General features: G+C 41.9%; 1 protein-coding gene across 12 annotated transcripts in view; it reads right to left on the bottom strand.

Moving 5' to 3' along the window:
- Positions 1-3,973: 3,973 nt before the first annotated feature.
- The window catches only part of LEF1 (lymphoid enhancer binding factor 1), a 102,737-nt gene continuing 86,729 nt past the window's right edge, over positions 3,974-19,981 (bottom strand). For 7 of the 12 annotated variants that reach the window (XM_083459274.1, XM_083459281.1, XM_083459276.1 and 4 more), the window contains one exon: positions 3,974-5,186. In XM_083459274.1, coding sequence (XP_083315400.1) covers positions 5,107-5,186 — 80 coding nt within the window. In that variant the 3' untranslated portion in view covers positions 3,974-5,106. Of the gene's footprint in view, positions 5,187-19,642; positions 19,684-19,981 lie in introns of all 12 variants that reach the window. The other 5 variants (XM_083459279.1, XM_083459272.1, XM_083459271.1 and 2 more) reach the window with 1 other exon arrangement.

Below are 19,981 nucleotides of genomic sequence, written 5' to 3' on the forward strand. Positions count from 1 at the left end.
CAGCAGCCGAGAGTTCCTAAGCTACTTAATAATTTTAAAAGGGGGGGAGGAGGCTCCCTTGCTAAGGAAACTGAGGTATGATCTTTCGAGCCTTCGTTTTTCTTCATTTAAAAGCCACCCATCTAAGTGTGGCTACAACTGCAACTAAAGCTTATGCAGATTCCACTAAATTCACAGCACAGGTTTCCACCTCTGCTTTAGAGTCTCAGGTAGGAAAAATACTAGAGCCTTGCAGAAATTATGCATGAAGTTTGAGACAACTGCTTTTGGCTATGGGGGGGGGGGCGGTACCTAAGAACTGGATACAATGCCAAGATAGCGAGTACAGTGGTACCTCGGGTTACATACGCTTCAGGTTACAGACTCCGCTAACCCAGAAATAGTACCTCGGGTTAAGAACTTTGCTTCAGGATGAGAACAGAAATCGTGCTCCGGCGGCGCGGCAGCAGTGGGAGGCCCCATTAGCTAAAGTGGTGCTCCAGGTTAAGAACAGTTTCAGGTTAAGAACGGACCTCCAGAATGAATTAAGTTCTTAACCTGAGGTACCACTGTATAACTGTTTGGGGTTTACTTCTTTTTCCATATACCTGGCTAAAATTACATTAAGAGTCTGGCAAGGATGCAAAGCCAAAAGGAGTGAAAGTGCTTTGCATGAGTGATATTTTTGTTCAGGTTAAACTATATAGAGTTTAAATTCTCCATATAGATGCAATCCCCACGAAAGAGAGCCTCGTATTGCCTAATCCCTTCCCAGTATTATTATTAATTACTACAACTACTATTTTAATAGGTTGTCCTCCGTTCACCCTAAGGTCCCAAGGTAGGTTACAACAGTTAAAATACAATGTTAAAAACAGCTTAAACAATCGACGCCTGCAAAAATAGGGTGGCAGGTGTCAAAGAGTTGGGTCTTCTGCATTTGCCGAAAGCTGTATTTTCACAACTAAGGGGCTGCCACAGTGGATGTCCTCTCCCAGCTCACCATTTCCCTGAGATTCTGAGGGTGGTGGAACTACCAAGAGGGACCTTTCTGCTGAACTTTGACTTTCCCTTCCCTTTTGGAGAATACTGGGCTGGCAAAGGAAGAAAATTAGTGTTTGGATCTGCATTATTTTATGGCTAGAGATAGGAAGGAACTGGAGCGAACAGAAATGCAGGAAAATAAGTGGGAGTCAGAGGCTTGTTAGAAAGTTGTACTGTGACAAGTGTTTCTGTCGGCAGCATAGCTGTAAACCAGGCATAGGCAAACTCGACCCTCCAGATGTTTTGGGACTACAACTCCCATCATCCCTAGCTAACAGGACCGGTGGTCAGGGATGATGGGAGTTGTAGTCCTAAAAAAACATCTAGAGGGCCAAGTTTGCCTATGCCTGCTGTAAACCAAGATGATAAATGGATACCTGTCAGAGCCCTAAATTGTCAAGATTTAATTGTGAATTAAACATTCACTGAAGTGAATATATAGTTCACTGTGAAGCTTGCTTGTCTCCCCCTGCCGCCACCTCCTATCAAAAAAGACTATTGGTACTATCACTGATCATCTGAGTTGGGCACCTGACTGATGGTGCAATGTTTTTCTCCTACCACTATTGGTGCAGAACGAAACGTGATGTTTGCTGTTCATAGTTATCCTCTCCCTACAACATTTAGGAAAAGCCGTGGCTTCCTGCCAGCAACAGCCAGTCACATGGAACAGAAGTAAGGGAGTGGTTTAACAGTTAATCCCGCTTCCCAGGGAACTCTGCGAATTGTAGCTCTGTGAGGGGAATAGGGGGGATTCCTAACAACTCTCAGCACCCTTAATGAACTACAGCTCCCAGAATACTTTGGCGGAAGACACGGCTGTTTAAAGTCATAGTGCTTTTATACGTATGGTGTGAATGTGGCCTCAATATTATATATATTACTCTGGCAACGGCTCTTGAGGGTTTCAGGTAGGGGACATTCCCAGAAGATGCTGGGGATTCCACTTCTCTCAAGGGCCTAAATCACTCTTAAAACAATAGAAAAGTCATGCTAAAACTAGTGAATCATTACATTTTATGTATGACCTTTGGGTGGAAAAGTGCAAGTATTCAGCCTGAATTTTGGACACTGTTAAAGGATAGTCTTGCAGGTTACCCTTGAAGTGCTAATTGAAAAATTGAGTCCACCTGTGCATCGGAGTGCCATTTTTGTCCTCATAGGTTGTACCAAGTTTCTGTAAAACATGTGCTTTGCAAGCGTAATTGAATGCTCACAGCAGATCCCCAAGGGCCGTATGTGAAGTTGGTGCATAGGAAAAGTGGCTGCTAATCTCTCAAAACAGAGGTCACTGTTCAAAGCCAACAGCCTTTCTGTTCCAGAGCTCAAGACCCCTAACTTGCTCAGCTGTCTGCGATATCAACAACATATCGAACAAGGAGGCCTAAGCTAAGACAGTAGAAACTTCTCAAGTGAGGCAGTCACAGCAGCAGGTTGCAGTACTATGTCAGACTTCAGAAGATGAAGCAGCACAAAACGGTAGGATACACATAAGTACTTAAAGGGGGGAAAGGGGAATGCTTAAGATAAGAGCAGCTGTTTTCAGGCCTTGTCAAGGCATCCTTTGCCAGCTGTTCCAATTTGTGGTGTAAACATCAAAATGAACGTGCAGACTCTGCTGCACATTGTTCAAATTTCAGGGGCTCACATAGACACATAAAAGCTGCAATGAGGTTAGAGGTTCAGAAGTGGCGTTGAAAAGGTCTACAGGCTTACAAGAGTTGCTCTCAGACCTTAAGAACCACCAGTGCGGCAGTGAACAAGGTTCAGGTGGCAGAAGGCAAGGCGGCTGATGGCCTTGCATGAGTTGGGATACTTGGAAACAGGCTGTGCGTGCCATGGCAGCAGCAAAACTAACCACATCTTCCCCCAATAAACACTGAGACATACCCCTGAAAGTCAAATTCCAGCCCACCACTCGAAGGCAGCTTGTAGGGGGATGGGGCTGGGGAAAAAAACAGAGGCCACTGCTCAAACAAGGCAGTGCCTTGTGCAGCCTGTTTTATAACCATCTATCTAGACCAGGCATGGCCAAATGTGGCCCTCCAGCTGTTTTGGGGCTACAATTCCCATCATCCCTGACCACTGGTCCTGTTTGCTAGGGATGCTGGAAGTTGTAGTCCCAAAACTGGAGGGCCACATTTGGCCATGCCTGATCTAGACGAAGCAACCTAAGTCCAGATGCAAACTCTAGGACAGCAGTGGGGGGAACCTTTTGGACTTGGCAGACCAGTACCTCCTCACCAGCTTGGCAGGCAAAGTTGGTATCATGTGACTGAGAACTGGCTTGACCAGCCCACCTGGTGAAGTTGGGGAAGATAGTGATTTCAAAGCATCACTCAAGGCTTCCAAAGAGCCATGCTTTGAAGCTGCAGATTAGCAAGCTTGAATTCCCTGCCCTGCTTTGAGTTCCACCCTGCTTTCCGCGTGGATTTAACTGCACGCAACATTTTCCTATGGCGAACTTGATCATGAAGCTGAACCAGCCACATCTCTTACCTGCCCCATACCTGACATGTGATGTCAGGGGTGGGGGCTTGTTCTGGAGAAGAGCCACCTGCTGGACAAAATGTAGTCCATGGGCTGAAGGCCCCCCCCCCCAAGGACTCACTTGTCAGGTTTTAATTGGGATTCACTCCCACAAAGGCATTTAAAACTAACGGAACAGCTGATTATTTTCCCCCAGCGGGTCCTCTTGCACTTGTTTTGGAGAGCATTGTATAACTATTGGAAGTGGCCTTACACTGAGTCTGGGTATATTAGTCCTTTTAGCTCAGGTATTATCTGCACTGACTTTCAGTGGCTCGCCAGGGTTACAAGGCAGGCAATCTGTCCTATCCAGCCAGATGTTGCAGATTGAACCAGGAAACTTTTTGCATGCAAAGCAAATGTTCTTCCTGCTGAGTTATGGCCCCTTCTTCCCCTGACTCATTTAAACAGCCATAAAGTATTTTGTAGTTTTATTACAAAGCTTTTATTTTTTAAAAAAACAAACAAACAAAAATGCTCAGCACATTAACTCATACTGGAATGACAAAATATATATTGGTTGACAGGTATTTTTGGCAAAAAGGTTTTTTTTAACTATTTTTTTTAAAAAAATGGGTACATCGATGCTCATTTCAACAACTGGCATAAAATCCCACTAAACAGGCTAACAAAAACAGATACAAATACAGAACAATTGAAGTAATAATAATTCAAGTGCTGGGCTTTTTTTTTTTCTTTACAAGGAAATTCAGGGTAGGTGGAGGAGGAGAGCTCGCTGTAGTCAGACCTGATGAAATATCTTGCCTTTACACATACTGAGTAAATGAAATAGATGAACATGGCTGGTGATCAGCTGATGGGTTATGTTTAGTATTAACTCCATAGTACACATATACAATGAGGATGGTTATGCTACAAAGTGTTAACAGAACAAAAAGCCACAGTCCTCCAAACATTTTGGTTCCTCTCCTGCAGGGTGGGGCAGCGGGGGGGGGGAGAGGATAGGAATTTCCTTTTCTTAAAAAATAAAGGGGGGGCGCGTTTGGATGCTTCTTTAAAAGCTCAAAAAAATGTACACCAAGGAAATAACTAAAACATAAAAAGCATTCAAGTTTTCTTTTTTTAAAAGCTAAAAATCCAAGATCGATCCTTTTGCAGCATTTAAATAAACTGGGTTGTGCCTTCCTTGACGAATTTAAAGTGTGTTCATTTCGGTGTGAAGGGCCAGGATGGGAGTTGCTGCTGGTTTTTTACATCATTCTGCTGGCTGAAGCAAAACAAAAACACAGCCGAACTATATTTGCTGCTGACTCAGCACTGACAACGCATGAGAGATACAAACAGGAGTGTAAGGCGGAGCGAAGACCGAAAAGGAAAGAAGCTACTCTGCTGACTGGGGAAGTTCTGACATGTTCTCCTTGCTCTCTTTTATTGTGTTAAGATTTGGGACTCCATGATAGCAAAGGGGCCTGGCAGTGATTGTCTTTATGGTTCAGTGTCTTTTTAAGCAGTGACATTGGGGCAAGTGTTGTCGGCATCCTAGACATACTCCTTGATGGTGGTCTGTGCAGATGAAGGACATGCCTGGAGATTTTAACAAGCTTCCATTTCGAGAAGGGGCCCTGATGTCGCTGCCTTTGCTTTGCACGTTGAGAAAGCGTTTCTCTTTCCACCTGCAGGGAACAGAAAGGTGAAAAGTTTTAGGGTATATATTTAAGTATGAAGACACTTTGTTATTTGTTTGATTATACTACTTTTTAGCATTTAGAGTAGGGGCATGGAACCTCAGGGTCTGTACCTGACTTCCACATGCATAGCTGTCAACGTTTCCCTTATTCCGAATAGGATTCCTCACAAGAAAAGGGAAAAGTTGACAGCTATGTCCACATGTCCAGCATAAGAATAGAACACAGCTGTGCCCATGTTGCTTATATATGTGTGTGAGACTGGGATCACACAGTGATTGGTACTTGTGTGTGCATATAAAATACACAATTGTACAGATAAACACATGGATAGTTCCTTTCACACATGACCAGGGATGGGAGCCAACAGGTGTGATTCTGCTTTTCCTTCACATACTCTGTGAATGTAGTTTGAAGGTCAGACTAGGATTTTATAAGCACACTAACTGAAATACATTATACTGTTTTTTCCATTGTTCACAGTGGTTACAAAACAAGGTCATTGCTAACAATAGCCAACGATTAAGACTAAGCACCCACAGAAGGACTGCAGTCAAAAGATAGCTTGAAACAACAGGTCCCACAGACTTTGTGTAACGACAGAAACACAATAATGTCCTAACTGCTACGGGGAAGAGAGGATTCCTTAGCGTCATAGTAAAAAGCCTACACTCTGCGCTGTTGCTCTTTGTACAGTGCTTCTCGCTTACAGAGCCTCAGGCTATTGTTGTTGCTTTGAAAAACAATACAGCCCTAGGGAAAACCTGGAGCGCTTAAGGCAAATGTATCAAGCCAGGTATATGGCTGGCTGGCAATTTTTCATATTGACCTCCAATAATGGGTTGATACAGGATATTCCCTTATTACAGGAATCCCCAAACTCGGCCCTCCAGATGTTTTGGGACTACAGTTCCCATCATACCTGACCACTGGTTCTGTTAGCTAGGGATGATGGAGTTGTGGTCCCAAAACACCTGGAGGGCTGAGTTTGGGGATGCCTGCCTTACTACTTAGGCATGAGGCATGGTGATGTTGCTACATGGTTTATCCAGCTGTTGACTAATACTACGGTTGCATTTTGAGAGGCTGACTCCATTTTTCAAAAAGAAAAAAAAATCTAGTGTTTTCAAATCTGTGTGCTTGGCTGATTAAATTTAACATGAAACATCACAATTCTAGCACATCACAATTCTAGCACACCTTTATCAGAACTTAAGCATGGACACTCAACAAGCAGTACATAGATGCACCCAACACCTGTATTTGTTCTCCAGGTTATTTAAGTGCACAGAAGATTGCACTGACTGTCTTTCCACAGCGCTAATCATATATTTTTTATTTTGCCCATCAACATATATGGCACCTGCCTTACAATCAAGTGTACGTAATCACATGTATGTATGAGCGAGGGGAGGAATGAACCCAAAATGCTTCATGAATAAAACTGCTACAGAAACACAAAGACTGTTGCACAGTGCTTAAGATTACAGTGTATAGTTTCTTTTTTCTGTACTTGCTCATATGACGTGCACCTGCTAGGACCCTGATTTTTACGTTACTGTTTGTTGCAGTTAAATCTTCCTGATGTTTTTAAACAGCATAGTCAAGTGCTTTCTGGGAAAGTGCTGCTTTCAGTGGAGGTGGTCTGTAACTGACTAACCTACTGTGGCATCTGAATATAGACTGCATTTTTAATCAAGGCATATATTGGCTTATATCTTGATCAGGTTCCTAAATTAAAGAGAGAGTTTAAAGATTTTCAAAAGTTTCATGCCAGGCAAGAAGGCTAGCTGCTTAAGAAAACACTGACAGTGTTTTCTTCCTAGACAAGGGGCCCCTTGATTGATAGCAGAAAACAATTCTCAAAGTCGTAAAAGCTGGAATTACAGGCTGAAGAGCAAGGTTACGGACCCAACATAATTAAGAGTTAGTAAACAGTAAAATAAAACCATGTGCCTTAAACTTGAGCCACAGGACAAAAGGTCAAGAGCACATGGAAAACAAGCAACTGGCTGGAGAAGGGGGGGGGAGTATGAACAGGGGAAGAGGCTCTTTATTTCCTATTTTATTTTGAGGCTGTAAACTGTTCCTTCCTTTTACAAAGGCCTTATTTCTTTTAAGAGGCTACCTGTGTTGTGTATGAAATATGCTGGCTTAAATGTAATTATGCAAAGGATCTAGAAAGAAAGAAATGTTAAATTCTTATTTCATAGAGTCATATTGCTGTAGGAGACCACAGGGGCCATTGAGCCCAGCCCCCTGCCAGAAATGAGACGCCAATCGAGCACTCATGACAAATGGCTGTCAGACATTTGTTTAAAGACCTCCAAAAGGAGATATTTCATTGATGATGCATGAGAATATGAACCCAAGGTCTCTGACATCTGTTCAAGATAAAAATTTAAAATTATTAACCATTTGTTTTAGAAGGCAATAGGGCAAGGAGGGCAAGAGGTGAGCTGGTAATTAAGATTCCTTGTTGAGACACATGTAAGATATATTAATACTTATTTGTCATTTATAGATGTAACAATATATAGCTCTTTGTATTCCATATAAGGACAGAAGGATATGGGTGTATCTTAAAATTGGTTATAGCAATCAGCCAATAGGAAATTCGAGCAGGCTGATTGAACAGAGGCAGCCACAGGAGGAACAAAGGGGGGTGGATTAAGGAAATATAAGTGCTGGCCATAATGGCAGGAGGGCAGGCCAGAGCTTGGTAATCATATACCACTGTGCCTCTTATTTATTTGTCTGACAAATAAATTATTATTTTAATTTCTCTGTTGCTGCGTTGAATATTTCATTCCAGCTAAGCGTTAACCACAAGCAGGGTGCTACACTACTTCCCATTTCCTCATAAAACTCTTACTCCCCAAATTAAAAACCAAAACCAAAAAACTGCCTCAGCTTCCTGTCTCAGAAAACTGCTCCAGAAAACATGGGGATCAAAAGAGCCATGTGACAAGGGCTTTGGTTTTCCAGGGAGCACAAAGGAGAGAGGCAAAGCAAACAGCAGAGGAACACTGGCAAGAGAGGGAGAGAGCAAGAGAGCGCCACCCTGCTGATTTATATTTACTTTGGGCCTTTTCATCCCAGATTTTCAAAGGTTTGGTCCAGGTTGCTCTTCCTGGGAAGGTTTTCCTCTCAGTCTTACATTAAAACATTGTGTTTCCTGTTGAGGAGCGGCCTTGAGGCGCCAGGCCAGCAGTTCACAGAGCCCGATACAAACACTCCAATTCAGAGTCATTCCCCGTTACCAGCCAGGAATGCACTCCTTGCTGAAGGAAATGAAATGCCCTTCTGTTGAGATGGTTCCCGCTTTTCCTCCTCTTACCAGCAGCCCTCCTTTGAAGTGAGGAGGTTAAAATAATGTTCGTGGCCTCGCTCTGGCCGCCTCCTTCACGATAGCGGACCTTTTTAATTGCCATAATTTTCCTTCAAACTGCCACAGTTGCACTTTCTTAACAACCTTCTACCTCTTTCCTACACTGGACTACCCTTCCCCCAAAGTGGAGGGGGTCTGCAAATACAATAGTTAAAATTTCCCTGGAGGCTACCCAGAGTTCAAGATTTTATGCCTCTGATTTTGGTTCGTGCGTTTGTCTGTGCTTACACATTTGCCAAGAAATCATATAGTGAATCAATTCAGTAGCTCTGCTGAAGTCCGTGAACTAAAAGTCCTTTGCCGGCTCTAAATACCTATAGCAATAAATATTAATAAACATCCAAACTCCTGCAAGCATGAGCTACAAAGGGGAAGCGGCTTCCATTCCTTGCCAATAAGTTGATTGGAGCCTTAAAGGAACAGCTATGGTGTTGCCTTACAGATATAAAACAGGTCAAGCCAGGATTCTTTTCAAGAAACCACAGGTATGTGCTACAGAGACTGAAGACTTCCCACATCTAAGGCTTCACTGGAGGGCTGCAGCTGAAGTCTCGCCAAGCCAGGCATGCCCAAGCAAAGTCCAAGCCGCAAGTGAAGTCGGCGCAATCAAAGACGGCAATTACAGCTCCCTGGCTGTGGTTAGGCTTCAAAGCAAAGCGCTGCGAGTCACATTTTAGCATATGTGAAGCCTTGAGCCCGAGCCACAACGAGATCCCAGTATGCTGGGTTATGGTGTAGTGCAGAGAACTGACTGCAGAGAAATGAAGGAAACCGTTCCTCAGAAATAAAAGTTGGGCAGAAAGGGGGAAGAAAACGGTCCACTGTTAAAAGATAACACTGAAATTTTGGCAGCGAGAAAGGGTGCATAATTTGAGACCTGCGACATGCAGAGATCAGAGGCTGAAATTTAATTCCCCCCACAAAAAGTACCCAACAAGGTCTTGCCTTTTTTGCACTGCATTTTTAAAAGGGGTGTGTGAGCGAGTGGAGACACATTTACATAGGAGTACGTTTTTTCGTTATTTCAGTTGGATTTGCTCATGAATAAATATGTTTTCAGGCTAACGTTTATGAGTGAGTCGGAGCTTAAAAGGGACAGGAAAGTGAATCAAACCCAAGTTCTGCCATGACAGCAACCTCATGATTAAAACCACAGAGAAATGACAGCCCTTTTACTCCAGAGCTGCTTAGAGGGTGCCCTTCCATTCCCCCAGGCATTTTGTTCCTTTCTACAACACTTTATAGTTAAGCTCTATAGTGTACTTGGTTGCATCCTAAACAAACTTCCCATTGGCATTTCCTTAACTGGTCCAGTGATCAGTGCCCATGCTTTAAAATATACGAGAAAAGCTACATTCCATAATCTCCGTCCCCCCCCCAATCTAAGCAACATCTGACCATCGCCTTCCAACATTTCCTCATTTGTCATGCATTCCATGTCAGTCATTATCATTTTTATTGCACCCCTCTGAGTTCAGTTATCAGTTCCATCCCACAGTTCTTAAACCCCGATGATCTAAACCCAAGCTCACTAATTTAATAGGGTGCAATGTCAAGGAATCACTAACTCCCTTGTGTCATTCTGTCAGGGCTGCAAGTTTTATAAATCACTAGATTGACCAACTAAACTTCTGGCTATTTGATATTAATCAGTCGGGGGTGCAATTTAAGGACACACTGGTTGTATCAAATCAAGGCTTCAGGATGGGGGAAGACTATAAATCTAAGGCAGGCAGATGCCATTTCCTGCTGATTGTAATATCTAGGGCAGCCAACCAAGTAAATTTGATTATTAATTAATTAAACTGTATATTAATATAACCTCAATACAGGTGCTAATCTTTTGATATTTTCATTATAATAGTGTACCAGAATTATTGTTTTAATTAGATAAATATATATTCATATGCATTTTACTTAGTTAATTTAAAAGGCAAAGGATTCATCCATTGTTGGCAATCCTAGGTTATCATCAACAGGAAATGGCATTTACCTTCCTTGCCCCATCTGATTTGATACAATCCAGTTGACATTATGATCAGTGATTTGTGCATCAGGATTCTTTTCCCAATAATGATCAGTAATTGGGGGAGAGGCAATAGTGACACTTGCAATGCTTTGTCTTCTCATGGCAGATTTTAGAGAGAAGCAATACTTCAAGCAGTGCAACCCCATCGCCCGTGAGAAACATGGGCTTCAATCCATTTCAATAAATGACTGCAAATAAACCGGTTCAAAAATTAATTAGACTTTGAAAAAGGGGAAAGTTTCACTTTAAGGTTTTACTTTATGCATGAATACATCTATACATCTATCTACTTTCTGCTATATTTCTAGAGCACCTGGGGCAGCTCACATCTAAAAACTTATCATATGAAAAATGTTAAACCAGCTAAACTATAGTCGTCGTGCCATATAAGAGCAATCTAATAAGGGAAATAACACAAAATCAGCCCACTAAGTTAAAGTGATTATAAATGGTGCCCAAACACCATTACCAAGAGGGCAGGGAGTGGATATCTTAGAGCAGGGAGTTCCACATCCTCTTGGGTGTCCTAATCAGCTACAACTCTGATGGCAGCAGGATGTAATGGCGAGTTTCCATTGATGAGCTGAGAAAGCAAGGCCACATTGGAGGAGGCAGCCTTTCAGGTAACCTGGATCCAAGCAGTTTAGGGTTTAAAGGTAATTGCCTATATTTTGAGTTTAGCTGAAAACAGACTAGAAGCTAGTGAATCTTGCACAACAATGGAGTCTTAAGCTCTAAAGAAATGACTCTTATCACACAACTGGCTGCACCATTTTGCACCAGCTGTAGTTTCCAAATACTTTTTAAAGACAACCTTACACAGAGAGCCCTACAGTAGTCTAAACTGGATGTAACCAAATCATGCACAACTGTGGCCTGGTCTGCCTTATCCAGGAACAGGTGTAGTTAGTACACCAACCAAAGCCAGTCAAAGTCAGCACCAGAAAATCTAGGAGCAAAATGGGAGGTAGTAGCACTCCGAAACCGAACTGATTCTTTTAAGGGTAGAGCAACATCGTCAAATCGGGTTGAACCTATGTCGCTACACCATGTACTTCTTGTCTAGGTTAAGTTTCAGTTTCTTAGCCCACATCCAATCCTTCAATGACTTCAAATACCCAATCATGACCTTCGCAGACATGATGGAGAGTATTGGTGTCAGCATACCGATGGCACCATACCCCAAATTGCCAGATGAACATGTCCAGTGGCTTTGTGCATATTTTAAATGGTTTGGAGGGGCACAGGAGAAAGAGAGAACCTTGTAGGACACATAAGCTAAAGTCCTGGTTGTCAAAAGCATAATTCCACCAGCACAACCTTCTAATACCTAGAAGCTTAAAGAGGAGGAGGCCAGGACAGAGAATAAAGAAAGAGCTGTGAGTGGAGGGGGGGTGTCTTTTCCCATCCTTTGGGCCCCTTGGAAAACTCAGCAAACCTGCTGCACTTGGCACTGGGTGTGGAGAGTGCAGCTGAATGGGACACAGCCATGGGAAGCCTGAGGAAGTACAATCCACCTTGGGCCTGCCCATAAAAAGCAAGTCTAGATTGAGGCACTAGGGTGATGCCTGCTGTTTCCAGAAATTCTTCTTGTTGTGTGACTTTTGTGGGTGACCTAGGTGTTTGTTTGGACCCTGGGTGTGAACCTGGAGGGAGGGAAGGAGGGTGTGTCAGAAGGAAAATGAATTGATGTGTTTTGTGTGTGTGTGTGTGTGTGTGCGCGCGCGTATTAGTAACTTTGTTTTAGTCTAACATTTTTATATGTAACTCTACTTTTGTAACATTTTGTTCAAGTTGTCTGTTGTTGCTTCCTTTTTTACACCACTTATAGATACTTCAAATATATTAAGCGGTAAAGAATTTTTTTAAAAAATCTGATAATCAAATCTACTCTCTAGGAAGGATTAGAACCACACTGTAAAACACTACTCCCCCAAATTCCATCCCCAGCTCTATTCATATGAAGCCATTGTCAATGGAGTTTTAGATTATGCAATTATTTAAAAGTGTACATATTTGGCCCTAAATCTGCAAGACAGTCAGAGACCGGGGAGAGGTGGAAAGATACTGCCTAAGATCTGGAAATTTGGATTTAAATGTAATTTCCAACAGACAGTCTTTGAAGGGGCTGTGAAACATGATATTCCCATGGAAGTCAGTTTGAACGGGTCTATTTACATGGGCTCTGACCACAGTTATTTCCGGGTCGGAGATAAAAGTAATGTGATCATGATGACATTATAGGCGGCTGAACCAGAAATAGCCTAGAGTTCATCTGTCCTGTTAAACTGAGGTCTGGACAACTGGAAAGCAACTGGGTTCATACAGCTCTCATAGTAATAGCAGGTGCTGCAAAAGCCATTTTTTATCTGAGACCCATCAATTCTTCATCAATCTGCACTGTCAAAGAGGAACATCCAGATTCAGCACTAACCATGGATACTACAATTCCCTTGTCTTTTCTGGACATTTGCGCCACAAGATGGGTTAGACAAAACCACAGTCAACTATAAGTCATAACAGCAAAAGGGAGCTTTCATGTCCATAGTGCTGCGTTTCCCAATCTGGTGTCCTTCAAATCTTTTCCATTCCAGTTCCCATTCCTAGCCAGTCCCTTTCCTAGCCAGCATGGCCTGTGGTTCAGGGATGGTGGGAGAGGAGTTGTAGTCTTAACAATTTTTGCTGGCCCCAGACTGGGGAAAGCAACACAACAGTTCTTGCTATCAGGTACCAGACTCAAGAGTTCAACAACAATGGAGGGTTGTTGCCTTATGCAAGGAATCAGGAACTTGTCTTCCAGATGTTGTTGGATTACAGCTCCCACAATCCCTCACTGTTAGCTATGCTGTCTGAGGTTGATGAGGGCTGGAGAACAACAATTGGAGAGCCACAGGTTCTTCATTCACCCCTGCCTTATGGCATCCTTTGAGCCTCCCAGATGCATTTGATTGGGCACACACAACTGACTAGATTAGCCTTTAACTTGGTCAAGTGAAGTTGTTCTAGGATGACAGCATGAAATACACATGTTTGCAACAGCAACACTTAACTGGGAAAGAAGCAAGTCCAATTAAGCATTTCATTCTCCCTCTCTCCCACCAGGTGTCACCCTGTTATACACAAAACAAGAAGACTGAAGTTGTTACCTCTCTGCAGTCTTAACAGTTTAATAGTGAAGGCTGGACTGTACGTCTGGTGTGCCTTTGCTCTACTCAGTGGGAGTTGCACAGAATGCATTTGCTGCTACATCTTACTGAGTTAGTGATGTCATCATATTATACACTAAACAGTTATCAACAAATAGACTTGCACTCTCATTTATGCCCAAGAGTTGAGATAACAGCTGAAGAATTTTAATTTACTAGCTGTAGGTGTCACCAAACCTCAATCAATCAATCAATCAATCTTACCACGATTGCAGATCAGCGACAAGTTTAAACCTGGATTTCATACAATTAACTGAAAATCACAAATATTTTTTTCCTTCCAATAGTTAGAGACGTAATCTTCCCCATCACTTCCCCTGTCACATAATGGCTGATTTTCAAGGCTTGTTCTATAGATATACAACTAGTCTGGGGCAACCAATTTCTTAGAAGACTCAGAGCAAGATCCCCTTCTGACTCTTCACATGTTAGCACTTTAAAGAAGATTGCCATGCAGTGAAATTTTGATGTATTGGTTTTGCACAACTGTTCCCTCATTTAAATACATCCTCAAATTTATCATAATGGGGCTGATGATTCCAGCTTCTTGCCACTAGAGAGTGCTTTTCAATCAAATGTATTTGCCATAGAAGGACAGCAACAATGTGCTTAAATTTCACTTTGTGTGAGAAAAAGTAATATGCAATCTGGGCCTAAATCAAAGTACAACATGGTGTTATCTTCAAAATGGTCTTGATGGGAGGCTTTGCTCAGTACTGTACTCTTAGCTGGCTGGCTGTCTTGTTCTCTCTGGCAGACTAATTTTCCCTAATTAGACAAATGGGCTTGGTCTCCTCTTTGAAACGGCTTAGGAAAAATCACAGCCGCACAGCAGGGGCAGGGAGACACTTTCAGCCAATAAAGACAGCGGTTTCTGCTAAGAGCAGCTAGCAAGTAGCGGGGTCAAAGAGGAAGAGGGGTGTGTGGCCACTGGGAAAACATAAAGGAAGGAGAGCAGAGTGCTTGCCTTCCTTTGTTAAGAGAGTATTATATGAACCTGCCTTATAGGTCTTTACGTAGATAAAGATTACTGCACTATTTTGGCTTTTCTGTTTGCCTTACTTTACCAGAGCAGTAATAATAGCCATTGTCACTGTGGGCATTGTACATGGGGATGAGAACATATATATAATCATTAATGAAGTTACAGGTAGGTAGCCATGCTGGTCTGCCGTAGTCAAAACAAAATTAAAAAATTCCTTCCAGTAGCACCTTAGAGACCAACTAAGTTATTGGTATGAGCTTTTGTGTGCATGCACACTTCTTGAAGTGTAGCTGAAGTGTTAATTTTGCTGTGAATTCACATGTGGAAAGAGACAGGAAAGGGAGGAAACATCACAGACAACAGCCAATAGATGGCCATCAAGGCACCTGCACAAGTACGAAGTGGAATTAGGGTATATACTAGCTGGTAAGGAAGAGCCATGTTTTCTAGGTAAAGATACAGCACACCCAGCTCTGGAAAAATACAAATAGCTTTCTAGAGAACTTGTCAGGACTGATTCCCCCCACCCTTACACCTAGCTGAAATCCATACTTACGATGAAAGCTACTGCTGATAAGTATTAGGAAATGCAAACAGGACAAAAAAAAGGCATACTCTAAAAGGGGAATGCAAGATGAATATAATCATCCAATTTTTACCTATTGAGCTACTTAATTCTTTTTATTTCAATACAGGGGCACCTCCGGTTACAAACACTTCAGTTTACAGACTCCGCTAACCCAGAAATAGTACCTCGGATTAAGAACTTTGCTTCAGGATGAGAACAGAAATTGCGTGGTGGCGGCAGCAGGAAGCCCCATTAGCTAAAGTGTACCCCAGGTTAAGAACAGTTTCAGGTTAAGAACAGACCTCCAGAATGAATTAAGTTCTTAACCCGAGGTACCACTGTAAAAGCAAACACACACACACACACACACACACACACACACACACACACACACACACATATTTCAGTGTTTAGGGAAGCTATGTGTGTTGCAGCAAGACATTATGAGCTGCACAACTGAAGGTATGGCTAGCCAGACATGTTTACATATTCCCACCATTTAGCACATGGGCTTTTTCATTTTCTATTATATATCCTTAGACATTTCAAAGCAATAGTTATTAGCAGGCAAATACATAAACCACATAATTTCTCTACTACTCTATGTTGCCTCTGGATAACTTAGTATATAGTCTCATATCAGAGAAATTTTGCTTAGCAGTTAAGTTTTTCCTCTAAAGAACTAGGGATATGGGATAGATTTGGTTCATTCCACAGTTTGAAGCAAACCTCCTTGGTTCACAACTCCTGTGCCAGTGTTCAAATCAGAACATGGAAATGCAGATTGGATTGCATTTCTTAAAAAAAAAAAATTCCATGGCATAGTTCACTCATGGCATACTACTACAACATCTGATGGGAGGGCATATTTTTACAAAGTGGGCCAAGGGCTGTCTAAAATGTTCTGTCATTTTCAATATGCTTGAAGTAGCCAGAGGGCACCATGATTACTGCACTCATTGAAAATATTACCTAAAAATCCAGGTGTTTTATGATATCAGCCTCTATCATGCCCTCCTCAGCAGGCTGCAATCCTATACATGCTTGGTGCAAATGAGCCCTATAGGACATGGTGAGATTTACTTCTGAATAAACATGCATAGGATTGTGCTGCTAGTCTCAGTTGAAGTCATCAGTTTAAGAGGTCCCAAATACCGTATTTTTTGCTCTATAAGACGCACAAGACCACAAGACGCACCTAGTTTTGGGAGGAGGAAAACAAGAAAAAAAAAATCTGAATCTCAGAAGCCAGAACAGCAAGAGGGATCGCTGCGCAGCAAAAGCTGCAATCCCTCTTGCTGTTCTGGCTTCTGGGATAGCAACGCAGCCTGCATTCGCTCCATAAGACGCACACACATTTCCCCTTACTTTTTAGGAAGGAAAAAGTGAGTCTTATAGAGCAAAAAATACGGTACTTTAGCCTTTCCTTATCGGAAAGAGATTCAAGCCGTGATCATTTTGGTTGACTTTTTCTTCACCATTCCCAACTCTACAATAGGGATTTCCTCAGTCACTAAGGTCATTAGTTAAGCCCCGCCCCCCCGTGGAGTCACATGTCCACTTAGCAGCCAGTCAGAGTAGGGCCTTTACTAGCACCTATCATGTTAAACAGCCTCCAGAAATTAAGGCATGCAGAAACTATTTTGTGTTTTTGGCACTTGCTGTAAACCTTTTTGTTTACCCAAGTGTTCCTGGGTGGTTTACACCGACTGACTACTTGTACTGGATTCTCTTGGATTCTGTGGGCACTGCATTTCTCTTGTTTTCACAATGCAAATGTTTTAAAATAAATGAAAATAAAATACTACCCTTTTCTGAGACAAGGGCAGCAGAACTGTACACAGTGTTAAAAATGTGGCCAAACCATAGAACTGGATAATGAAAAAACTGACAGTTTTATTTTCATTTTCCCTCCTAATAGTTATTTATATTTGTAACTAATAATTTAAAGTCATATTCGTAACTGTAGGTCATAAAACAGCAAACACACACACACACACACACACACACACCACAAACAGCTTAATAAAACTCTAATGATTAAAGTATATCACATTATGCAACAGCTGGACTTGGGGGGCAAGTGTGAAACCACCCTGAGAAATTATTAAGTAATGGCCATGTTAGAGGCTTTTCCCCACAATAAGTCACATTCTGCCGTGTGTGTTGGAAGCTTTTATCATCTGCATTTGTTTTGCTGGAAGCCCATTTCCTATGATGGGTACTTCCTGGTCCTGCTCTCTGCTTAGGGCAAGCTATAGCAGCAGCTGTGTGTACACAGTGCCAACCCCCCCCCCCCAATTCTATCAACAGGATTATGAAAATTAAGCCAATTTGCATATATCTACTTTTTTTGCACAAGAGATTTGGGGATTTAGAGGAGTCTGGATTAAGAAGAGGGACAGCACTAGGAAATGAAGGAGAGGGTAAGGAGAGTTGTGTTGGCAGCCCAATGAGGTCAGGAAGACAAGTGAAAGGAGCTCATAGGAGCTATCCAGGATATTTAATGCCTTTCTTCCTGATCACTGGATGCTTTCGGCTAGAGTCTCATTTGGTTCCTAAACTCACAAGGCTTTTTAGATGATCAATTTATAGCACAAAAAAACGAGCAGTGGTTCGGTCATCTGTTGTATTGAATCCTCAGAGAAGCCTATCTATTTAAGGATATCTAATTCTCCCAAAAGCAATAGCTTGGTGGGAAAATGTGATGTTCAAGATAACTGATCCAGACGACATGCCTTTAACTTGAGACACAAGACTTTTATTCATTCGTTCATTCCATCACTCACTCCAACCTCATGTTTTGCGATTTCTATGCATGGAATTGGTGTGACTACATTCTATATCAGGCTTCCTCAAACTCGGCCCTCCAATTCCCATGATCCCTAGTTAGTAGGACCAGTGATCAGGGATGATGGGAACTGTAGTCTCAAAACATCTGGAGGGCTGAGTCTGAGGAAGCCTGTTCTGTATTATTCAAACTTTCAATGAAAAATGTGAGATGAACTGCTGTAGGATCATTAAGTTCCAAATCCACCACAGAAAAAAGTAGAGAAAGGTTCACTTGGATTAAAAAAATATGAAACAAAACAAAACCTCCAAAACTGCTTAAGGATAGGCTACAGTTTCCGTCATCATTACATTTCCTTTCATAAAATTAGTCTGAGCAGCAGATATAAAGCATCCATTTGCAAATGAGCCAGCAGAGGGCTTTCTAGAGGTAGGCAAAGAAACAAAATCTGTGTGATGTTATTGAACCCTTAACACCATATCCCAAATTCAATAGCATCAAAGCTAATTTATATCTAGATTTCTGCAAACACACCATGCAACACATTAGCTCATTTGCTAGTAAACTAAGCAGTAGAAAAGCCTATCATGGCAATGCAAACTTAACTTTTGCATTTTTAGCAGACATTTAGTTACATAACCATTGCTTGTTTGTTTAGTCGTTTAGTCGTGTCCGACTCTTTGTGACCCCATGGACCAGAGCATGCCAGGCACTCCTGTCTTCACATAACCATTACTGGCATTAATTTCAATATCTACCTTAACCTCCGCAACTTTAATCCCTTTGTAAGTACTGCAGTATTTACCACACCCAACATTTAACACATGCATTTATAGGAGATAGGAGTCAAAAGAGATTAAATAAAGATCCACTTCCTTATAGCATTCATAACTATGACGTTCAAACATAACAGAACATTAGAATGTCAAGCCAGTGCTCCCTTCTGCTGCCCAGCCTGCAATATACTTGTAACTGATTATGGCGATTTAATTTCGGTGCTTAGAAACCATTCTAACTCGCTTCTAATGAGGATTTGTGCAGTACACTGCCAGCCAAAATGGTTCAACTACTTAATGCAGGGATAGGGAGCCTGTGGGTCCCCAGAAGATGCTGGACTCCAAGTCCCATGACCCCACTAGCTGGGGCTGATGGGAGTCAGAGTCCAACAACATCCAGAGGGCCAGAAGCTCCCCATCCCTGACTTTGTGAAATCATTTTTGTGCCCTACAGGCAGACTTGCAGCTAGTCAGTGAGGTATGATCAGTTTGGTTCATGCAAGTTAAATAACAAAAAGAGTTGGGGCTAAAATACACAGCCGGTATAAAAACCATCAATTGTGAGAGCATTCATTTGAGGAGAAAGCACTTTAAAAAGCCATGTGCTATATAGTTCAAGAGTCAAAGTGAGAGAGACAATTTTTAAAATAATAATAATAATAATAAATTTAGCAGAAAGGCTTTAGAAATATTCTTACCATGCTTCAGATGTAGGCAGCTGTCATTCGTGGGGCTGCACCTGTAGAAGATTGTTGCTTTTAACAAATTTCCATTGAAGAATTTATTTTATTTTTTGCACACTCCAAATAAAAGGTATTTTACTAGGATATTGATTGCCGATTGATTTCCTCTGCCTTTCATGGTTCTTATACCAGCCATTTTGTTTTATTTAATATACAAAAAAGTGAAAGGACCTCACTGATGCTTTGAGCCAACCTACCAGGCAGCTGTAAAGACCAGCTCCTCCTGTCTTTTTTAAAATGTTTAATTACATTAGAGAACTATAGGAGAATATATGAAACAGTGCAGCATCCCCA

This window comes from Podarcis liolepis, assembly GCF_965112155.1.
Source record: "Podarcis liolepis genome assembly, chromosome: 9".
NCBI lineage: Eukaryota > Metazoa > Chordata > Lepidosauria > Squamata > Lacertidae > Podarcis > Podarcis liolepis.